Source organism: Bidens hawaiensis, unplaced genomic scaffold (genome assembly GCF_021521415.1).
Source record: "Bidens hawaiensis isolate Kalapana, Puna unplaced genomic scaffold, B.hawaiensis_p1.1 tig00019115_1, whole genome shotgun sequence".
Classification (NCBI taxonomy): Eukaryota; Viridiplantae; Streptophyta; class Magnoliopsida; order Asterales; family Asteraceae; genus Bidens; species Bidens hawaiensis.
The window spans coordinates 27,417-51,338 of NW_027492905.1; the positions used below are offsets into that span (position 1 = coordinate 27,417).

Below are 23,922 nucleotides of genomic sequence, written 5' to 3' on the forward strand. Positions count from 1 at the left end.
AGCTTTTATCTTTATTTCATGTATTTCATATTTTATATCACCATTTTATGTATTTATACCACCATTTCATATATTTATATTTCAATGTCATGTATTTAGGCATCCATTTCATTCTTTCTAAGTAAATATCTTACCCAAAATTGATTTTAGTAATTAACTGAGCCGAACCAAAAACTGAATTGACTAACTGAAAATTGATTGGTTAATTTAGTTGAGGCTATTAACCGAACCGACCTATGCACCCCCCCCCCCCCCTACTTCAAGTTAAAAGTAAAACAAACGAAACTCGTTAATACAGAGGCATGGTAGTAAAAATCCCACATTGGCGCCGATTAATGCCTAATCAGTACCCCGTCACCAGCCAATCATCGATTAATCGTTATTTGGTCAAAATGAATCAAAATTTACATAAAATTTTGGTATATTATATATGTATGAATATTCAAGAATGACATATAAATCTAATATGGCTAATCCTGATTAATCCATGTTAATCGTTAGTTCCTACCTCATCGTTCAACTAGCGCATGTGGATTGCTATAACAATGAGGGTAAAATCGTAAAAGGCAGTGGAAGAATATTCCTGGCATTTAGGGTTTGACCCGTCGGATGTATAAATCATCGTTTTCTCCACAAACCACAGATTTGCTTGCAATCGCAAAACCCTAAACACACACACACACACACACACACACACACACACACAGGTCAAAGATGGAGCAAACGTTCATCATGATTAAGCCTGACGGCGTTCAAAGAGGCCTCGTAAGTCATCTTCCTTCTCTTTATTACTATTATTATTATTATTATTATTATTATTATTATTAATTTTACTCTGTTTATCGATCTTTGATTCAAATCACCAAAACACGAATTCTGTTCGGATCTGATCAATTTGGGTTTTGTTTGATTTGTGAATTAATTTAATAATACCCTTTTGGGAAATATGAACTGGGAAATTTTTAATATTGTGCAAGCTTTAATGCGTGATGTACAAGTGATTGTTGATTAGTTGTTAATGAAATGAATTTGATTTTGTTTAGGTTGGTGAAATCATTGGTAGATTTGAGAAGAAAGGGTTCACTCTGAAAGGTACAACTTTTACTTGATTACTTGGTCAAAGTTATTACACGCACACGAAGATTAGAGAAAATTGGGGACTAATGGGTCCTGTTAATTATGATTGTGTTTAGTGTTGATCATATGCATATTACCATTTGAGTGGCCTTTACTTTATTATTAAAATTTGAAAAACAAGTATTCAAATTGGGAGATTAATAGGTGGCATTTGAGTTTGTAACTTATAAATTTTCGTCGAGAGTTGGAAGTTTTCTAAATTAGATTCTATGAATTTTTTCATAAGTGGTTAAATCTATGTGATCTGAATGAAATAATTATGGACCTTGGTTATTATGTGGTGGTTATTCTTTTCAAATTTGATCTAAAGTAAGAGGTAAATGTGAAAATAACACATCATTAAATTGCAACCAAGTTTCATAAGTATTTTATTTGGGTCATTCGATTAAATCATTTATGAAAATGTTCAAAACTCTAGGTTTTTTAAATCCGAGATCATGATTAATTCTTGTGTCATTGTATAGGAATCTTTGACAAAGTTACTAGTCGATTTTTCTGTTTAACAAAATCTTCTTTTGATGATGTGTTTCATACCCAAGTTTCATAATAGATGATTTTTTACATGTTTATTTCAACTGTTGACATTTATTTGTGAAATTAGGATTGAAGCTTTTGACCGTTGACCAAGCTTTTGCCGAGAAGCACTATGCTGACTTGTCCGCAAAGCCTTTCTTTAATGGGCTAGTTGAATACATCATCTCCGGGCCTGTTGTTGCCATGGTTTGGGAAGGCAAGAATGTGGTCACCACCGGTCGCAAGATCATCGGTGCTACCAACCCTGCTGAGTCAGCTCCCGGCACCATCCGTGGAGATTTTGCCATCGACATTGGCAGGTACTGTTATTTGTCAAAATCGATATTGACTTGTACTTTGTTTGACTTGTGATAGTTTATATATTTTGTGTTTGGGTGTGCAGAAATGTTATTCATGGTAGTGACGCTGTTGAAAGCGCAAAGAAGGAGATTGGTTTGTGGTTCCCTGAGGGTGTTGCTAATTGGTCAAGCAGCCTTCACCCATGGATCTATGAATGAGTGCTGGTTAAGCTTTTATGTTATTACTACCCTTTATTTGCCTAGTGTGAGGGTGTAATCTATTTTGAATTGGTCTTTGTTTATGGATGATGAACCTTTTGGATAATGTTAAACTAGTTTTATTATCGTGTTTGCTATATGTTCTCTTTGGTACGGTAGCTTTGTCTTAACAGATTGTTTAAAAAACTTTTGTCGAACAAGCGCGTTATCCTTTGAATTTAGATTATATGTCCCATAACCTTAGATTTTAATTCTAATGAAACCTTTTGAGTCAAACGCAACTCTTTTTTTTTTTAACATATATATCTTATACATTCACTAATTCTACTTCTAAATCTATATCTTCTTTGATGATTATAAGACCTGAACTTTTGGCCACTTAGAAAAGAACACACCTATATACAAATCTTGGCACTAACAAACGTAGGCATGTTCAAACTTACAACGACCGATAATACAGAACTGTATAATTGTTTACAAAGTCAAGAAACCTCTTGTTTTTATTAATTTATTATTGTCAGTCTTTTTGATTTAATTTTTTTATATAATTGTTCACAAAGTCAAGAAAAACCTCTTTTTTTTATTAATTTATTATTTTCATTCTTTTTTATTTGGTTTTTTATGTTAATTGGTTTGTGATATATGGTAATCATCTATACACATCAATATTAAGACAATTAAGTATTTATGAATCTATATGTTACATGGAATCGTAATTTAGTACAAGACATGTAAATGATCAACGTTCCAACGCTCAAAGATTGTGGCTTCGGGTGCAATCAAATTTGGCGAAACAAGTGTTATTGATCTAGCACCATTTTAGAATGAAGTCATGAACGTGTAGGTTTAGTTATTAGGGCATGAGGTATAGTTTGTGAATAGGTACCCGTGAGTGCATATGGGGCTGACGTTCACGAGGAACACCATTTCTCTCATCTGTAAGCGGGCCATCAGTATTCACACACGCATATATTATATATATATGCGGTGATTCATGCGATAAGTGCGATAAATCAGTATGAACTACTAATTCAATTTTAAGTCTTGTATGTTTAAAATAAATGAAAATTGTGTATATGCAACAATAAATATGTTATCTTTTCAATTAATATATCAAACCAAATCATAATAATCATCTCATCAATTAATATACGTTTTTTCCTACTCAAAACAAGTGTATATGTTATATGATTTTGTGTAAGTTGTATGTTTACTAGTTGCATGTGTATGACAATTTTTATTATTATTCATCACAATGTCATGGCGTGTTAGTTTTGCCAACAGAGAAAATATTATGTACTAATTAGGGGTGTTCAAAACCGGATATCCGAAGTTTCGGATATCCGGTCCTTTCGGATAGTGGATTTCACTATCCGAATCCGAATCCGAAATTTCGGATATCCGAAATTTCGGACATCTGATAGGATAGTGATTCAGATATCCGAAAGAAAACCTGGAAAAAAAAACAGTTTTAAAATTAGACTAACAAATCACAAAACAACCAAAATCATCCAATCTGACAACCTGTTTTAAAGTGAACTTACAAATCCAACAACTTAAACACAATTGGTTCTTCAATCTAACAACCTAAACATAAATTTTTCAAACTTCATATACCTTATCAAGGTAGATTAAGCGCCGGAGGACGAAGGTGGTGACGGCCGAAGGTGACAGATAGTCAAATAGTGCAGCGGCGGACGATGGCGGAGGTGAAAACGGACTGACGGTGTAGTGCAGCGGTGGACAGTGGCTGTGCCATGGACTGGGGACGTGGTGAATGGTGATATTGATTGGAGATTGATACTGATTTAGTGATAGCAGGCCCTTAGAAATTAGGGTTAGATAGAGTAAGGAGTAAGCATGGTGTTTAAGTTGTATATATATTAATATTAAAAAAATATTAAAATTAAAACTTCGGATAGTTCGGACATCTGAACTATCCGAAAATTCCTAAAAACGCTATCCAAATCCGAATCCGAATTTTCGGATATCCGACGTTCGGATAGTTCGGATACAGATTATCGGATAATCGGATTCGGATACTTTTGAACACCTCTAGTACTAATGCTATTAGAAAATTTTTGCGTTGATGGATGTTAATAATTGAGATGGAATAAATTCTTTTTGGATAAAAGAAATTATAGTGTATGAATAAATTGTGTGTGTGCCTTTTTGTATATAAAATGAAGATGGAGGATAAAAAAGTTATAAAAATAAATTAATGCTTTTATCTTTTTTATTTTGGTCGTGAAGTATGCATTCATACCCCTTAATTTCACGTAGACATCACATCACTCACTTCACTTATTTTTATTCCATCCCACCTAAATGAAATGGCTTAACCACACTTAACGCCCTCAGTTTAATTTAAAACAATTCTTAAATTGTTGTGTGTGAGTGTAAAGGATTTTAAAACACGTTAACACTTTAACCAAGTTTGCCTTTAATGCCCCTTAGCCCATGTAAGGAGTGGTGTCCCACTCATTAACCTTTGCCAAATCATCTTTAACACCCTGGACGTTAAAGTATATTCCATGGCCTTTTAGTTTGATTAATTATATTAATTAAAGAGAGAACTATAATGGTTTTATTATTTATATTAATTAAAAAGAAAGGTATTTATTGTTACATTACTCCATTTCATTTATTATTAAATACTTAAAACTTAAAATTCAATTAGTAGTACATATTTACTTCTTACGCTAACAATCATTTCATATTTACTTTTTTCACTAACGATCATTTTTTGTGTGAACTTAATTATATGTATGTTTCTGTGTATGTCTTTGTGTATGCGTGCAGGTGTGTAACTATGTATCCACTAACTAATACACCACGCCCCTCATTTGTGAGTGGTGAGTGAGAGCTTAGATGGCACCTATGAGGAAAGAACCACTCACACTCACTAAGAGCATCCATCGTAGGTGTTTTTAAGGTTTTTTTTAAGAAAATAATGGATAACGTGGATAAGAGATGGTGTGATGTGGAGTGAGAATGTGGATTAGTTTTTCTAAACAACTACCATAGACAAGTGTAAACTAGGAGTGAAGAGAGGGATAAGTGGGAGAAATTATGTTTTTAAGAGGCTGTGAATAGAAGTATAGAATATGAGAGAGAAAATATTGATTAGTTAAATAAGTGTCGCTTAACACACCAAAAACACTCTCTAAGACGAACAGTAGCCATGATGTCAACACGCCACCCACCCTCCCCTTTAATTGATTGCTCTTCATCCATTGGCCCCACTTTCTCTTCATTTAGCGTTATGTACATAATGTTGGGTGACTATTTGAACCCCGAAAACGCCCAAAAATACCAGGGGGCGGTGTCCTCCAGCGTTTTATGCCAAAACACTTCCCAAAACTCTCTATTACGCTTGGTCTAAAACTTGTTATTGTGGAAGCTATAACTATACCTGGTGCCCTTAAATGTATCAGGGATTTATATAGTTTTCTATTGCAAACATTCGAAATGGAATTGAGTAAAAGCCAATAACCAATATGGATGGGATTAGGAGTGGCAGTTTCTAACACGACTCGCACTTGACACAGAAAGATTAGGTTTTGGGTCGTCTGACATGACCTGTTTTTCTAAACAAGTCAACCTAAACACAACCTGTTTAAAAGTTGGTCAAGCCGAACACGACTCGTGAAAAAGTTTGTTGACCTGCTAACCCATTTTAGAATTTCAGAGAAGTTAATTTTTTAATTTAAGGATAAGAATTATTAAATATTAAAGTTAAATACTTAGATTTTTATTTTTTCATATATCTATTAAAATTTATAAGTAAAACTAATTTACTTTTTAAACGACTTTTATATACTCTTTACTTATAAAGTTCTTTTTATTTTATTAGTACCAATTGTCTATTCTCTAATTATTTTCATTAATTTATTTTTGTTTTGAGCTAAATATGTAAATTCAAGTTTATTAATTGACAATGGGAGATAAATGCATAAAAACAATTAGACCTGTTACACATTATTAACATGTTTTATATGAATAAGAGTAATTGATTGTTTAAACCATTACTAAGTCACCAGTTGTTACTCCTATTCATAAATTAATATAAAATGAGTTGACCCAATACATAACCCGAACATTAGACGAATTTAAATGGGTCGACACGAAACGATTGACAACGCACCAACTGAAACCCATCACCTTGTTAACCTATCAACCCGACATATTAACACCCCTAGATGGGATTGTGATACTAGATTTAGATTTATTCTATTTTATTTTGTTTAACTTTATGCAATTTTTTTCTTTTCGAATGAGTGAAATTTATGTATTTTTCAGTATTTTAAATTAATAAATTGATGTGTTGTTATTTAGTTTATTTACTAATTTTGTGTTTTAAAATATATAAATTTAGTTTTATATCAATAGATGAAAGTTAGTCCATTAATCTCTCCATACATGACACAAAGATTTTAAGAGCATTCTCAATCAATTCTTCATCTCCGTCTCTATAATTACATAAAATACATCATTTTTTCTCTCTCATTTTCAATTAAATAATACTTTTTTTATAATTTTATCATTACATTTTCTCTCTCATTCACTCACAACCACTTTCAAAAACATTAAAAAATTATAGAGATGAACAGTGTGTTTATCCAAATTTAACCATGAACAGTAACATTTTCTCTCTCCTCCTCTTACAACCACTTTTAACCATCTAAAAAAAATAGAGAATCCCTTCACATAATTTGAAGAATCCATTAAGAATACTCTAAGTTCTCATAAATCTTTATAAAGAACAATTCTTGTCAAGTACATTTCATTCTCCATTCTTCATAAACAACAATCCTTTTTACATACTTGATAAAGTTACTCATAGTTTAATGATTTCTATTATATAACATTTTAAAAGTTTAAAACAGAAAAAACTATTATCACACACGTATGAAAAAGTGGGCACCCCTCGTCATGCTAATCGACCTAATTGCCAAACATCACCATGTGACATAGTTTCATACTTTCATGCATGTTTCTGCCTTTTCCAATGTGGGTAAATTATGTTTCCACTAATTCAAAATAGTTTCATATATTTTGAAAATAAATTTAAGCTTGCAGTTTTATTCCAATCAAACGAATGGAAAATGGCTTCTACGAAATTTTGTGAATGGTGTTGAAAACGAGATATATCTGTAGCATAAAGATAACCCGCTAGAAAGTTTGGAGGTCGATCTCATAGGCCGCCTCTTGATGATCCAGAGAGCATCCCAGATTCCTAGTAAGAACCAGGCATACAAAGATGGCCACGTGAACATCTTTACAAAATATATAGCAAGTGGGGTAGAAGGGTAGTAGTATACACAGGTTTTGATACGTTACAGGTTAAACCACATACATGTCAGCTAAAATTTTCAGATTCAGCTTACAACACATGACCAGTTTAGCAACTCTAGTTTTTCTTTATCATGGTATGTTTCAAAACAATTATGTTATTATAACCACTAATTTGATTCCACCAAACTATGTTCGTATCTTTAATCAAATTTAAATTTTGAGGATCCCTCTTATTGATTATTCATTCGATATTGATATATGTTATCAAGTTGCAACAATCGGGACCAACATCCTTCCGAATGAAAAAAAATTCATGTCTTAAGATCCTGTATGAATGGTTGTTGCATTTGTTACATACAAAAATATATACTAAAGTAACAAATACTTTAATCCAAGAATAGAACTTTTTGGAGAACCATTATAGATTATAATAATGATAATTTATATTGACATTTTAACTTCATGTGTATTTCGAAACCAAAAATTCAAAACTTTAGTTGATGGAAATTTGTAAATGACATCGTTGTCATCTTAATTTTTTAATGTCGTTTACAAAGACCGTAGCACTTATTTTCTTTGCCTAAGAAAAATATAGGCCTTATCACTTGTTTAACTATAAAAGCATTAATGAAACAAATCTAAGTTGGTGTGCCATGTACGAATAATGTTTATAAAATAATACTAGAGGGTCGTTGCTATGCATTATTTAATGGAGAACACAAACTCTGGTATTTACGTAACAAGTTAATTTTTTTAATTGAAAAAAACTACAGCAATATCATACTCAAATTAAAAAAAAATAAAATGCTTATTTTTATGATGTAATAAGGGTCAAAAACGATATATTATTTTTAATCATAGATTGTTGTGTAAAAGACACATATACCTTTTTTATTCCTTTAAAATATATGATAACGGTTGTATAAAAACTCTCACATAGCACAATACGAATCTAACACTTATATCAATTACATATGATAATTTGTGTCCAAGTCGGGGTGACAAACACATATTTCATAATTTCATTTGGTTAAAAACTCATTTTTCTATTTTCGTATAGAAATAATATTTTAAGTGGTGCAATGTTAATGCTACATCTTTTGTTTTTTTTTTCGAACTATTGCTACATCTTTTGTTGATCCTTTTTATGTCATAGGCAATAAAGGAGACCATGATGATAATTTGTTGACATTTCATGTTTGATTTGGATTCTTTGAACTCGCATTAATTGTCTTTTCTGATAGATAATTAGTTTCAATAGGGCTGTAAACGAATCGAACGAACACGAACAAGGCTTTGTTCATGTTCGTTCGTTAAGAAAATAATGTGTTCACGAACACTTATCGAACGAGATTTTATGTTCGTGTTCATTCATTAACGAAATTAATGTGGTCACAAACACAAACGAACACAAATAAAATCAGCAGAGCCTATAGATTGAGACCAATGTATTCATCAATTTGAATAATAAAAGCCTGTAAACGAATCGAATGAACACGAACAAAGACATGCTCGTGTTCGTTCATTTAACTTTAAAAGAATACGGACACTTAATCGAACAAATATTTATGTTCATGTTCGTTTATTTGAAAAGGGACATTTGTGTTCGTTTGTTTAAAATCTAAACGAACATAATTGAACAAAGATAAACGAACATAAATGAACTTAAATGAAAACAGTTAAATGAACACAAATTAACAAATATAAAAACCTTTAATCAGATTACCTATCTATATAATATATTTAATTATGTTCTATTAATACATAAACAAACATAAATAAACAAAAATAAACGAACGTTCATGAACATAAATGAACGAACGGAACATATGTTCATGTTCGTTCGTTTAATTATACGAACACAAATTTTTTGTTCATGTTTGTTCGTTTATTAAATAAACGAACATAAACGAACTTCTCGTCGAACGGTTCACGAATAGTTCCATAACATTCAGTTCGTTTACAGGCCTAAGTTTCAAACTTATATCATGATTTATTTCCGCGTTTATTACTTTTTTATATATATAGCACGATCAATGTTTCATATTTACCGTTACACTTTAAAACTTATTTAACTCTAGATTATTAACATTTGAACCTTTTCTTTTACTTGTTATATATTTTCATTTTCAATATATTGTCCAAAATCATAACGCAAAACTATTAATTACGTGAAAAAGAAAAGTAAACCATATATTATGAAAATATGAAACTCTTTTTTTTAACAACGATTCTTGTGTGTTAGGCCACCGTACTTTCTAATTTTGGAGGGTCTGCTGCGCCACTCCGGTCAGACTATGTTATTTTAACCACGCCCACACTGGCTTCAAAGTTTGGCTTGGATGTTCTTCTGGAAAACCATACTGCCGACTGCCACATGACATTCATTGTGCCACCACAAGAGCAAAACTCTCTCTAAAGATTCAAACCAACAACTAGCTCAAATCATTTATTGTCATAATCTACCAAAAATGTGAAGAGTGAAAATATGAACCTCTTGATTGAAAGTTGTTAAGGCTGTGTAGTGGGCGACATTGGGGTATTTTTTGGGCGATATTGGTCTAGAAAACTGCCTCCAAGATGATATTAGGGCGATAAGTGAAGGGGGACATAAATTTGTCGCCTGCTTGGATTAAAAAAAGTATTATTTTATTAAATGAACTAATGACAACTGTTATGATACTACACCCTTAAAATAAAATAACCTCTGTGCTTAAGTTACGTGACGTGTAATCTAATCTAAATAGAAATAAAATAGAAGAAACCCACATTTTCTAGAACAGCATAAAGAAAGAGTCAACAAAACTGTTGACCCAGCCAGCTTAGGTCAAAATTAAGTTTGACCTCCTCCTATCTCCATCTCATATAATTCGTCGTTGCGTTCGTTACTGATTTAATTCCATAATATTTTACTCCCTATGTTCTTCGCCGGTGTTTCACCTCGATAATGGCTGTAACAAACAACCTCCATTCCTATTACTAATAGCCAACCACTGCGTGTTTCTATGGGAATCGATGATAGAGACGACGGCGGATCCTTCGTCGCAGTCCGACGGATTCCTCAAGGTCTCGATAGAACCAATACTTGTCACACTACTTCAGGTTATCTTATTCTATTCACTTCCTTATGACTTTCTTTAACTGCATTCCTGTTAATATTATTATTGTGATTTTGTAGAGTATCCGATCTGTAGTGCATTGTGATTGAATTCGAGTTATGTATGAGCGTAGAAGTGTCAATTTGATCGATAGAAAGTTCAGTTACGACGTCGTTTCCTTGAATTTCATAATTATACTGTTATAGTGATTAATTGAATCACCTTTACATTATTAATTATTTGAATAAATGTGCTTTGATTCATATTTATTTTGAGTATAACATATTCCTTCTGGTTGTGCAATTTTTGCTTCTTGACGTTTACTGTTCCGATTTCGTGTTATCTTAGGAGAACTATACTGTTATAGTGATTAATTGAATTGAATTAGTTGCCTGCATATCTACAGGAAGCTAACATGTTTTTGTTGCTTATATATCGATAGAGACTTATGTTACGACATCATTTCAATGAAATGTAATGGTTTAGCAGTCGACCTAATATTGAATTGCTGATAGTAATACTGTTGGTGATTAGTTAAAATCACCTTTGCGTCTGTCTGCTGGTAATCATGGCTTTTTGACGGCAATTAAGCACAAAGTTTTTTTTTTTTTTTTTTTTTGTTGACTTTTTAGGTATTAATTATTTATATTGAGCATAAGATGTTCCTATCTATTCTTTAATCTGTTTGGTTGTGCAATTTGTGCTTCTTGACATTTAAATGTGCTGCGATTCATATTAGGGGAATTTTACCTTGATTTGTTGTTTTACATGATTGATACTTATGAGTGAAACTGATGCAGTTTCTCACGCAATCACGTCGGAATTAAACACACGAATAAAAGCTGGAACTTATTTGTATATAAAAACTCAAAGAAAATCAATCTCCCAACAATGACAATAAACAGAGTATTTAAAGGCAAACCCTAAAGCTAAATAAAAGGAAACACAATCATAGATAAATTCAAATACTCAAAAAACATAAAGACTTAAATTAATAAATGTTCCAGCTTGTTCTGCAAGTCACCAGCCGACCCCCCTTAACTTGGGCCTTCCTCAATCTGCTGTTCTTGCTCCATGTATAAGCCTGGGCCTGTTGGGCTTCGATTTGGGCCTGCTGAATCGGTCTGGCCCAACGGGCTAACACGACATGGATTGAACCATTGATTGCATCAGAAACAAAAGTAAAAAGTGTTTGCATATCTGTAGGGAGCTAATATGTTTTAGTTGTTTGCTGTTTAAGTTAAGTGGCTGATGATACGTGCTTTGAAAATTGTATATAGATGGAAAACATGACTTTTGGGGAATACTTTAACTCACTTGCTTTGGTCATTATCTTTTTGTTATAGATGAGGTTGTTGCGGGCTCCACAGCATGGCTTGGAAGAAGCCTTTCATGTGTTTGTGTTCAGAGAAAAGCAGGCGATTCTCGCCCTTCATTTGATTTGACTCCTGCCCAGGTATTAGTTAGACAAGTTATTTTTTTGAAGTTTTATGTTTGTAGACACTATAGACTTCGTTCTTGGAAATCCGTACTGTTGAGTTGTTTTATAATACTAAATTATGTTTTACAATATTGTGTTCTTATTTCTTGACTCGATTTTGTATTGTTTTTCTGTCAATTGTGCTTGTTCTTGGTAATGCTGATCCAACATAATAATAATACTTAACAAGCATCCCAAAAGTTGGCGAGTTGGGTACAAATTACAATGTTCTTTGCATATGAAATTCTATTTCTCATCTTCAGAGTGGCTTTTCTCTTTTCCCTCATTTGTGTTATATGATATTGTATGTGATCATTGTAGGTCACTAATATGTGCTCATCTATATTAAAGTATTCATGTTCTAATTTAGAGAATAATACACATCTTCCCAGTTTGCAGTATTTCAGCAAGTCATGTATTTCCTTTTAGGATACATTCTTTCTATTATTTTAGCCATGTTTAGGGAGGTAATGTGCGAATTGATGTTTAAAAGTTATGTAGACAGATATGCTTATTTATATATGCACAGGGTCCATGCATAATACAGGCATGCCCACTTTCATATAATGCATAGTGGAAGTAAACATTTGCATTTACTGTTGTGATCTCTGCGACTTTGCTTTGTAAGTTAGACTCATGCTTTTTCTCTCTATGATGTTGTCAGGAAGATTGCTTACAAAGGCTGCAACACCGTTTAGACATCGCTTATGATGGTTCGATTCCAGAACATCAGGTACATTTAGGCCTATAAATGAACCAAATGTTTAGTGAACCATTTGTGAACTGTTTGGTGGTTAGCTTGTGTATTTAGTGAACGAACAAACATGAACCAACTTTTATTTTGCATTTAATCATAACAAACGAACATGAACACATATCTTGCTCGTTCATTTAGGTTCGTTTATGTCTGTTCATTAAGGCTTGTTTATGTTTGTTAATTAACGTTCGTTTATGTTTGTTCGTTAGGTTCTTTTATGCTTGTTCGTTAAGGTTCGTTTATGCTTGTTCGTTAAGGTTCGTTTATGCTTGTTCATTAAGGTTCGTTTATGTTTGTTCATTGAGGTTCATTATGTTCGTTCATTAACGTTCGTTTATATTTGTTCATTGAGGCTCATTATGTTCGTTCATTAAGGTTCGTTTATGTCCGCTAACTTACATTCGTCAGCATATTCATTTAAAGAACTGTTAAGTCTTACAACCAACCATTGGCCCAGCCTAGTCAATATTGCTGTTTACTTTTAAAGTGTTGGATATTACTGAAGGGTTGTTATATACAAACACCATCCCCATGGTGTGTGAGTAAGGCTATACGGCTCGTATAGGGCCTATACGAGTCGTATAGGCCTAACTTATTAACATGCGTACAGAGGTGACAGTGTGACAACTTTTTGCAGTCTATACGAGCCGTATAGACCCTATACGAGTCGTATAGATATTCTTGTTCGTATAGACCCTATACGAGCCGTATAGGGTCTATACGCCTCATATAGACTGCATGTCAGCTGTACTTTGACCAATTATTTATAATTATTTTATGGTCTATACGAGCCGTATAGATGGTATACGACCCGTATAGGCTATGTATAAGTTTTTCTTGCTCCAACCCAACAACTTCTATTTCATTCGTCATGTAACTATAGGGCATTGAACTACTATAATTTTATAAAGGCTATATTTCAAAAGACGAGTTAATACGAATCAAAACATCTACATTAACAAACATAATTATTTTTATGGCAGTTATATTTCAAAAGCTTAGATAACTCACATGGGCGTCAACAAAAATGGATAGCATGACCACATATAAAAAGTCGTTACCCAAAAACACTCATGTTGTTCGTATGTTTTTATGTATATAGCAAACTATTTACTTTTAAATTACGTGTTTCTATTTTGTAAACAACTCGGATGCTATTTTTAATATTTTGTAATTTAAAAAAAAAACCCCCCTATACGAGTCAAACAGACTCTATACGAGTCGTATAGCCCTATACGGCCCGTATAGGGGCTATACGATACAAATAAATGAAAACTGACATGCCTGACTTGAAAATGACTTGACATTACACCTATACGAGTCGTATAGACCCTATACGACTCGTATAGGCCTTCCTGGTGTTTGAATAACCTACTTGGTGTATGAATAACCTAAGCCTTACTGAATCATCTGATGACTAATGGCATGTAGACTTTAATCTGGACATCCTTGTTTACTTTAACCGTGTTCATTATGTTCGTTTAGATTATTGAGGAATGGATGAACACAGACACAAACATGTTCATTTTCTTAACGAACGGACTCAAACAAGAAAATTTGTTCGTTTGAGGGTTCGTCTTCGTTTGTTTATTTGATTAAAGTTAAACAAGCGAACATGAACAAGTCGCATTAGTGTCGATTCATTTACAGGCCTAGATACATATATGATTTATGTGAATGCACAAATATATCTTTTTGTCTAAAACAGGGAAATTATGGTTTTTAATTATTTCCTATTTTGTTGTAGGAAGCGTTACGGGCGTTGTGGAAAGTTGCATTTCCCGAAGAGGAACTTCGTGATCTAATTTCTGAACAGTGGAAAGAAATGGGCTGGCAGGGGAAAGATCCTTCCACAGATTTTAGGTAAGAAAAATCTCCTATTTTCCCTGAAATCTATCATTATTATTTATCTCATGAGCCCTAACTTTCCGTGACAGGGGTGGCGGTTTCATATCACTAGAGAACTTACTGTATTTAGCCAGGAATTTCCCGGTAAATTCCTTGTTTATCTTGCATATGCTGATATTAAGAGAGAGAAATGTTAAAACCTTAATAGTTGGTTTTAATATAATCTGTTCATAAATTTGTTAGTTTTGGCAATTGTGAGTTACATATTTGGCGCTAATGTTATGCAGAAATCATTTCAAGATCTTCTTCAAAAGCAGGAAGGTGAGAGGGCCATGTGGGAATATCCTTTTGCTGTGGCAGGTTTCAACATCACATTCATGCTTATTCAGATGCTTGATCTTGAAGCAGGTACATATGCTTACTGTATTTAGCCAGGGTTGTTATTTACATTAGTTGAATCAGTTCCAGTTGACTCACAAACATATTTTATATGTGTATATTCATTTTTAACTGGATCACAATAACTATGTAGCTACATTAATATTCTATATTTAAAAAAAAATAAAACAATTATCAAGGCTGTAAACATAAAACTGCTTGTCTCTACTTTCAACTTGGTTGACCTGGTTTGCCTATAGCTACAATAAATTTCACTGTGACCCATTTTACCCTTGGGGATAAGCCATAACCCCACATCCTTTAAGTAAAGCTGCATTAAACTATTTTAAATTGGATTCTTGCAAAGATTTTTAAAATTTGTAATCCTTTGCATACTTAATAGTGTTTTACCGTGCAGTAAAACCACGAACTTTTGTCGGAGCGACCTTCCTGAAATTTCTTTCAGGTATATATGGCCACTCATTTTAAATGTCTCCGCGTTATTTATTTGTTTATTTTTACAAAAAATAATAGTTTCTTTTCCTACACAAAATGATTCAGCATTTGACCTTCTGTATTGCATTACATTCAAGCTACTGGATCATAAATGGCTTGCCATGCACGCTTCTTACATGGATTTCAATGTATGTTATAAACCTGAATCTGTCAAACGGATTGAAAGTAGGGGGTGTAATTGAGCGAGCCCGAGCTCGACTTGTATAACTTACAGAGAGCTCAAGCTCGGCTCGTTTCGAGCTCTAATTTTTAAGCTCGTGCTTGGCTCGTGAGTAGTTTTTCAAGCTCAAGCTCAAGCTTGGCACGCTTATTATTATTAATTAATTTATATATATTTATAATTATTTTAAATATATTTTCATTTAAATTTATATATAAAAATAATATATATTATTTAGTTATTTCAATCATAATCTTATATGTATAATAGTTATTAAATAAATATAGGTTAAACATTTGTGTAAATAAATGGCTTATTTAGCAAGCCAGCTCGAGCTTGATAAGTGAAGCTTATATTAAGCTCGAGCTAGATTAAGCTTGGCTCGATTCGATTCGATTAGAGATTTTAGCGATCCAATCCCGAGTAGGTCACGAGCGACTTTGCTCATTTACAGCAGTAGTTGAAAGTCAACTGAAGTCTATTTTAAATGCATACAATCTCTTATATCAGTTCTACTCAAATATCTATAATTACTATTATAATTAGATTGCTTACGCTATCAAATTATCATTCCTTGATACAGGCTGTGATGAAATCAACACGCCGCCAGTTGGAAAGGGAGCTTTTACAAGACAATGTGACTCAACTCGAGGACTTACCTTCGTACCGTCTTCTTACTCGATAGCATTTAGTATCCAGTTTCATTCGAAAAATGAGCTTTCGGTTTTTTCGTAATTACATAGTTTCTTGTCAGGATGATAAGGAGGTGAGTTACATGCCTTTGTTCATTTGTTCAACTTTTTTGAACAATTTTACAGTTCTTACATTTCAAATTTAAACCCTATAGTTTTCCACTTTGTTCACTTACTATGAAAACAGTTTACATCTTTTCCCTCTTTGTTGTTCAAGAAAAGGTTGAAATTTTATAGGTTTGCAATCAATTGAACCAACCAAACTATTTAAACTGAGCTAAATCGACTGGTTCAGCTGGGTCAAGAGATACAGTTTGGATTACGGTTTGGAAAACCGGGTTTCAAGGTTTTGTTTACGGGTCGGAACTGGCCGGATAAACCAAGCTGGCCGAGATATTAACAAGCAATATTTTTATTTGAATTTATATAATTATATTAATGAATTTCTTTTCATGTATATGAATCTAGTGATTACAAAACTAACTATTTTTTAACTAAATCACATATAGATTATTAATCAAGTGATTACAAAACTAACTATTTTTTAACACATTATGTGTTAAAATAAAAGCGGACTACCTGCACCTAGACAAAAAGGATTCTATGAGGCTTCACTGTTCTATGGGATTGGCTACCAAACCAAATACGACGAGTAGTGGGGCCCTTAGCTAAACCTTGCTTATAAAAATAAAAATTTTTCTTCATAAACCTCATTGGTGCTTGATAGGTCAGATGCACAATCTTCTATTTCTGAAGTTTCAAATATCATGAAAATATTGCAAATGTTACGGCCTTGACTCTTGTGTTAAGAAAAACCAACCCAAGGAGTCAAATTGAACCGTTTTAGCCAAGCTAGCCCGATCGATCTGTCCACGCATCTAACCAGTTGGTTTAGCTTATCAAAATCGTAATTATCGGTTCGGCCTAGAAATCCTGACAAAACCCAAACATCCTTAGTGAAAATTCAAAAAAAAAAATCAATTTATGTGTTGAATTGTTGTTGGGCTGCTTAATTCTGTGTTATAACTTATAACCCACTCAAAAGTGTGGCATTTATGGGCCTTCAAATTGTTTACAAACAATCTGTTAGGACTTAGGAAGTTGATTTAAGAATTAAAACATGCTCTAGTTTGACGCGACTGATGAACCTGAGTATAACAGCAGTGGTTACACTCTAATTGTCATAACTATTTATGTAATGTTGCGATGTTTCACTTTGATAGTTATATAAAAAAATCATTGGTATGATAAACATACACGAATTTATTCAAACATTATAGAAAAGAACTTCTCTTTATTTGATATGAGCCTTTGTCTTATCTGATTTTTTGATTCCATATACAATTGAAATAGTTCCATCTGAAAGTGAACTATCGATGATTTAGAAAACTATCCTGGATATATTAATAACAAAAACCTACAATTCTAGTTGATCTACTCTTTTTTGAGCCCAAATTTACCCGTCTCAACATTTCAACTTCTCATCATCTAGATCTAGAGGAAAAAAAAAGATGGAAAGCATAACCAGCACATCTTTGTAACCTGAATAAAACCAATTTTAAAACTGGTTTGAGAGAAGCCGTTCTGGAGCCGACCCGAATTGTAGGGTTGCAATCATGAAAATAACTCCTCCATTGAAACCAACTAAACTTGACCCGACACTATTATAACCCGAAACTGACTTCAAGCCGAGGGAAACCTTTTCCCCTTATAAATAAACTTCAACCCAATTTGGTTTGAGCCTATATCTGATGTTGGCCAGGTTTGACCAAACTAAACACATAATCCGATTTTACACCTCTATTTCGACTTGTTAGATTTTATACATACTCTCGAACAACCCATAACCATAAAATTAAAGGTAGTCGTAATCTCATTTTTAGCCAGGATTGTCTCCCTTAATTCAAAATGAGCTTTAACTTGTTGCAAAACCTTAAGATAGCGTTTGGTATGCAGAAATGACAGTAGGAATGGAATGATTCATTACGTAGGAATGAAAAAAGTGGTATTTGGTTGCTTAATGGAATGGAATCATCCATTACGCATGGAATCTCATTCCATCAAAATCATTCCTTCCCACCCCCCCCCCCCTTTCTTTTTTTTCATTCCAATCCTCATTCACCCTACTTTCTCAACACCACCACCACTACCATCAGCACCACCACCAACTCCGCTAACACCACCACCGCCATTTTTGTCGTCGGAGCTACCACTGTCGCCATTGTAGGTTTTTTTTTTCTTTTTTTGTCTTTTTTTTTAAAAGTATTTTGAGATAGGAGTGTGTTTATTATTTTTATTTCATTCCTATAAAAAAATTTTTTTTTTGATACCAAACAACATAAAATAATAATTCATTTTATTCCAATAAGTTAACCAAACAAGACAAAGGAAATGTAATGATCCATTTAATTCCCTTCTTCATTCCATACCTTCTCCCATTTCATTCCATTACCTCCAACCAAACATACTCTAATAAGTTGATTCAAATTATCAAATATAATATTAATATATTTTTGCCTGTCACTTTATTGTAATCGTTTTGATTTTAATGAGAAATCACAGACATATCTTTTTAGAATAAAAAAAATGCCTTAGTACGCTTTCTTTAATATTATCTCGTATATATTAGTAGTTTGAAAAACCAATCTCCGATTATACTATCATCTTCCATTATAGTGCAAAAAATATTCCTTAAATTCTTGGGACATTTTTTTTAAACTTTTTAAAAATTTACTTTTTTTTGTATTTTTTTATTTTTGCCAAAACAAACATCAATTTCCCATCCCCACACTTAAATTTCACATTGTCCTCAATGTGAGAAAAAGGAAATTACAATTAAGATTATGCAAAATATAAAAATGATTTAATGAATTGGAACAGACTCCCCTGGTAAATCAACGATATGCCTCGTGAGTCGTGTTCCGTGCCCTCCAATTCGAATGCTTTCAGCAAACTATCTTCAAATAACGTCATCTCTCACGACCAGAAACATCAATCCTGAAGCAAGTGGCATCCCCACACTTGTTTAAAACCAAAGCTCATCAAACATCTCATAAGCAACCCTGGAACAACCTGCAAGTAAGAGAAGAAACACTCGGCAGAGCAAAGAAACAAAACCAAAATAAAAACAAAATAGAATTAAAACATAGTACCGGGTTGCCTCCCGTAAAGTGCTAAGTTTGTAAAAGAGTCTTCAGCCGGACTCGTTCCCGAAACCTCAATCAGGAGGCTTCTCCTTTATCCTCTTCCCATCCATGCTCTTCAACACTCTCCTTTTACAACTAGTTGGGAAGAAACTAGTTTTCAAATTCATGTGGGCCCAATAATAAGCATTAAGCTTGATCCACCAATTATTGAAATTCTGAGGATGTGACAAATTTGGCACACTTTGATTCCTAACCCCAGATATCCTTCTTAAGGCTCTTGATTTACTTGGCGATCCACGAACGAGTATTTCTAAAAACCTGCCAGCTTTACCGCGCATACGCGGATGATGTTTCACAATGAGATGCAGTTCTTTATTCTTCAACTCTTCGGATATCTCTTGTGATTCCTCTTTGACAATTAGCTTCTCAACTGGCTCCCCGAATAACAAAACTTCAAGCTCTTTAATATATCTTTCGGGGTTAAAATCTCTCTCATCCATATCAGTAAAACCCACTAACTCTTCACCAAATTTATCTCTAAACTCGTCCTCCCAAGAGGGAATACACTCCTCTGTCTGATTCTGCAAACCAACATCCTCCAACTCTATCATCGGCTCACTAAGGTGTATTCGACATTTTAAGCTTGACCGAAACTCATCCATAAAATCCCCAAGCGGTGTACTTGGATTCATGCTATGGACGACACGCATAAAATCAAAGAATATCTCTTCTGGATGTGGTATGTAATCCATCATTGCACCAGATGAGTCTTTACAAGCAACAAAATTCCCCATCCTATCGTATATCGGGCAAAATTTGGGCTCCTAGTAACACTCTATGAAGATCACTGCAAAGATAAACTTAAACAGAAAAGGATCACGAGCACCAGAGAATAGCAATAAACAATATATTAAAGAAAAAACACTCCATGAAGATCACTGCAAAGATAAACTTAAACAGAAAAGGATCACGAGCACCAGAGAATAGCAATAAACAATATATTAAAGAAAAAAAACTAAACTAATTTAAAGCAATTAAACTAAACTATATTAACCTAACTCCTATAACTTCAAAAGACTCTAAAAAAACAAGAAGAAAAATAAAATAAAATAAAAGAAAATAAACTTAGACCCCTATGACTAAAAAACAAAACGGAATATAAATAGCACGTATATAGCAAGTAAGTCTAATGAAAGCTAATAACGAAATCGCCAAGAGTCCCCGGAAACGGCGCCAAAAACTTGATGTGCTAAAAGTAGTTATTAATTTATTAACTAAATAAAAGCTAATCTAGACACGAAGTAATAATTCTAGACTCTTAACTTAACTAAAACTACTAACCGGCAAGTGAACCGGTCGACTCTAGTACAGCTAAGTAAGTCCGGATATCGAACCCACGAGACTCTTTAAATTACGTAAACTAGCTAAATTAGACTCAACTACAGACGCGACTATTTATTTATATTATTTTTGGGGGTTTTACTAATAACTAATATTAAACTAATATTAAATTAATCACTAAGACTTAAAGACGACTTAAACCTAGACTTAATTCAAATGATGACAAACAACCACCTAGGCTAGAATCCTCTAAGTTTCAGTTATCAATTAACCGGGAAAATATTTAGTTATGGAACTGGGATCACAAAATGGACGCTTAAAAGAAAACCCGAACAGGACACCTGACCCTTCTCAAGAAGACACCTATGGGTTTCTAATAAGTTTTAACACTCACCAACATTAAAAATCAAGTTTCCATACGGTCACCTAATTAATTACAAACTAGTTCCTTTATACGAAATCCTACCTTACAGCGCGGAAATCAAAGGCAGTCTAATATATTCCATTGACTCGATAGACAAAGTTAACCAATCAAACCTAGACAGACTCCTTACGAAGAACTAAATCTAGCAATCCTGATCAACAAAGACCTACCAATAACCTAGCACCTTACAACTATTTAGGTTAGCAGCACACTTAGGTTTATTTGATTAAGTAATATTATTCCTATGATCTTATTCGAAATCAATCATAAAATAGTCAAAGACACATAGTAAGTGACCTAATAGTAACCTATCTTAATGACAAACAATAATCAAGGCAACTATGGAATAATAAAACTTAATTAAACAACCTCAAGCATACATACGTATCAACTCAATATAATTAAACATTTTACTTGTTCATAAAACCATAACGATAAATAAAACCCAAGTCAAAATCAAACATTAACAGAGGTTTATCATAAGCCTAGGCAGTCTAAGGGTTTAGCCAACAACCATACTCAAGACTAGAGGTGCACAAATCGGGTTCAACTGGAAAACCCGAACCGGTTCGAAACCCGTTTTTTCACACCGGGTTGTAAAATGGCACCGGTTCCAATCAAGAACCGGTTCGGATCCCGACCCGAACCGATGCCCAGATATGCTAACTTTTAAGAACCGGGTAGGGTATGAACCGGAACCGATTTTTACGTAAAAACCGGTTCCACCGGTTTTTTTTGAAATTTAAATATTATAGCCGTTAGGAACCGGTTCCAATGGCTATATAGCCGTTTTTGACCGTTGGAACCGGTTTTTTAACTATAAATAGGTTATTTTTTTACTCTAAATAGCAAGGTTTGTTTGTGTACTTGTTAAACCACTTCCAAAACTATAAAACACACTCCAAACCACAATTAACCTTAAACCGACAACAAATGGCAACTAATGATGACGTTGTTATGGTGATCGAAACAACAAGATGCCCCGATGTTTGGGTTCATTAGGATTTGTGTCTCATGACCGACTCACATGAGTTGGCACGTTGCAAATATTGCTCGAAGTTTCTTAAAGCAGGGTCCAACTCGACTTTACGAAAACATACGAATAAGTATTGTCGAGAGAAAAGAAGTTTGGAAGCTAAAAAAACGGAAGTGGGAGAGTCGTCCGGCTCTACAACCCAAAAATAAGTATTCCCGGACTAAAACGACGACTTTGTTTTTTATGTTTTAGTTGTTATGTTTAGTATCGTTTTTGTTTTAATAATGTTTGTAATAGTTATTTTTTAAATAAATAAAATGTTCGTCGTTATTAAAAAAGTAACAAAAATTAATCATGAGTAACAAAAGTAATTAAAATAAAACAAATCAAAACTAAATATTAGTTGAACAAGTTACAAATAATTTTACCAAAACAAATAATTACAACTCTTCTTCGTCTTCATTCTCGTCTTCACCCTCGTCTTCGTTATCGGAAGAAACCCCGTCCTCCGCTTCCTCATCATGAATATGACGCTCTATTGGTATTTCGTCTTCAAAGTTCGCCTTGTGTTGTACACGATCCACCGCATCCAAATGGTCCTTTAGGCAAATGCAAACCTCTAGAGACTCGGGAGTTAGTTTTGTTCTTCGCATAGATAACACCCTCCCACTAAGAGAAAAAACCGATTCGGAAGCAACCGTTGAGGCTTGTACGGCAAGCAAATCACGAGCCATGGCGGATAGAATGGGAAATTCGTTTTGTTTATCTTTCCACCAAGCCAACAAATCAATATTGCGAATTTCGTCGACCGTTGCGCCCTCAACATAGTTTGCTCCACTATATCGACCAAGTTCTCTACTTGGTGTGTTTCCTCTTTGCCTCTTAGATGCCGATTCACGAATCCCATTCATCAAGTTTATAAGTGGGTCATTGCACGGCCTACTAGTTGTTGTTTTTTTCACAAAAGACGATCTCGTGCTTGGACCATACATTTGAAAATAATGGTCATAAAGGTCTTGAAGGTTTTTGTTGAACTTGTCCTTCGCTTCCGTCGACAACTTCGGGTCAATCTCGTGCATACCTAAGTTGTCGAATATTTCCTCAATCGTTGTTTCAACCCCATTAACATTCCAATAGGGGTTTAATGCGGCGGCACAAGTAAAGACCGGCGGTATGTTTTCAAAATATTTTATGAACTTTTCTTTCATCACCGCAACAATATTTTCGAAAAGTTTGTTCTTCTCCGCAAAGCTTTTAAAAACACAAGACATATAGTACAATTCTTGCAAAACCCAACAACTAGTAGGGTAATAGACTCCCGATAATTTTGTTGTTGACTTTTTGAACACGTCAAGATACTCCAACAAATAACCGGCTTGGACCCAAACACTTTCCGGAAACATATCGGCCTCGCGTTCTTCAACAAGATTGTTATGAAAAGCTTGTAAAGTTTGGCGTTGGGCAAAAACACACTTTAACATATGACAAGTTGAGTTCCAACGGGTTGGAACGTCCCAATTCGGCCCCAAATACTTTCTTTCAACCCACTTGCAATAGTTCTTATATTCAAGATGTCTTCTTTTACCACTTTTGAAGACATATTGTAACATAAGTCTAAAGTATTTTAAATCATCACAAAT

At 33.7% G+C, this 23,922-nt stretch overlaps 2 protein-coding genes across 2 annotated transcripts; both read left to right on the forward strand.

Annotated features, from left to right (window-relative positions):
* Nucleotides 1-682: 682 nt before the first annotated feature.
* On the forward strand, nucleotides 683-2,305 carry LOC143557752 (nucleoside diphosphate kinase). Its single transcript, XM_077046750.1, has 4 exons — nucleotides 683-765; nucleotides 1,044-1,092; nucleotides 1,739-1,970; nucleotides 2,054-2,305. The coding sequence occupies exons 1-4, from the start codon at nucleotides 715-717 to the stop codon at nucleotides 2,166-2,168; spliced, it is 447 nt and encodes a 148-aa protein (XP_076902865.1). The 5' UTR covers nucleotides 683-714; the 3' UTR covers nucleotides 2,169-2,305.
* An 8,164-nt stretch (nucleotides 2,306-10,469) lies between these two features.
* Nucleotides 10,470-16,388, forward strand: LOC143557753 (uncharacterized). Its single transcript, XM_077046751.1, has 9 exons — nucleotides 10,470-10,568; nucleotides 11,911-12,020; nucleotides 12,709-12,777; nucleotides 14,549-14,664; nucleotides 14,739-14,793; nucleotides 14,937-15,057; nucleotides 15,446-15,493; nucleotides 15,562-15,671; nucleotides 16,287-16,388. Exons 1-9 carry the CDS (start codon nucleotides 10,472-10,474, stop codon nucleotides 16,386-16,388), a joined length of 828 nt encoding a protein of 275 aa, XP_076902866.1. The 5' UTR covers nucleotides 10,470-10,471.
* Nucleotides 16,389-23,922: the final 7,534 nt, after the last annotated feature.

Coding starts and splice junctions, on each gene's coding strand:
- LOC143557753 (XM_077046751.1), top strand. CDS start 10,472: ATGGGAATCGATGATAGAGACGACGGCGGATCCTTCGTCGCAGTCCGA. Junction 12,021..12,708: donor TTGATTTGACTCCTGCCCAG/GTATTAGTTAGA, acceptor TGATGTTGTCAG/GAAGATTGCTTACAAAGGCT. Junction 15,672..16,286: donor CTTCTTACATGGATTTCAAT/GTATGTTATAAA, acceptor TCCTTGATACAG/GCTGTGATGAAATCAACACG.
- LOC143557752 (XM_077046750.1), top strand. CDS start 715: ATGGAGCAAACGTTCATCATGATTAAGCCTGACGGCGTTCAAAGAGGC. Junction 766..1,043: donor ACGGCGTTCAAAGAGGCCTC/GTAAGTCATCTT, acceptor GATTTTGTTTAG/GTTGGTGAAATCATTGGTAG. Junction 1,971..2,053: donor TTTGCCATCGACATTGGCAG/GTACTGTTATTT, acceptor TTGGGTGTGCAG/AAATGTTATTCATGGTAGTG.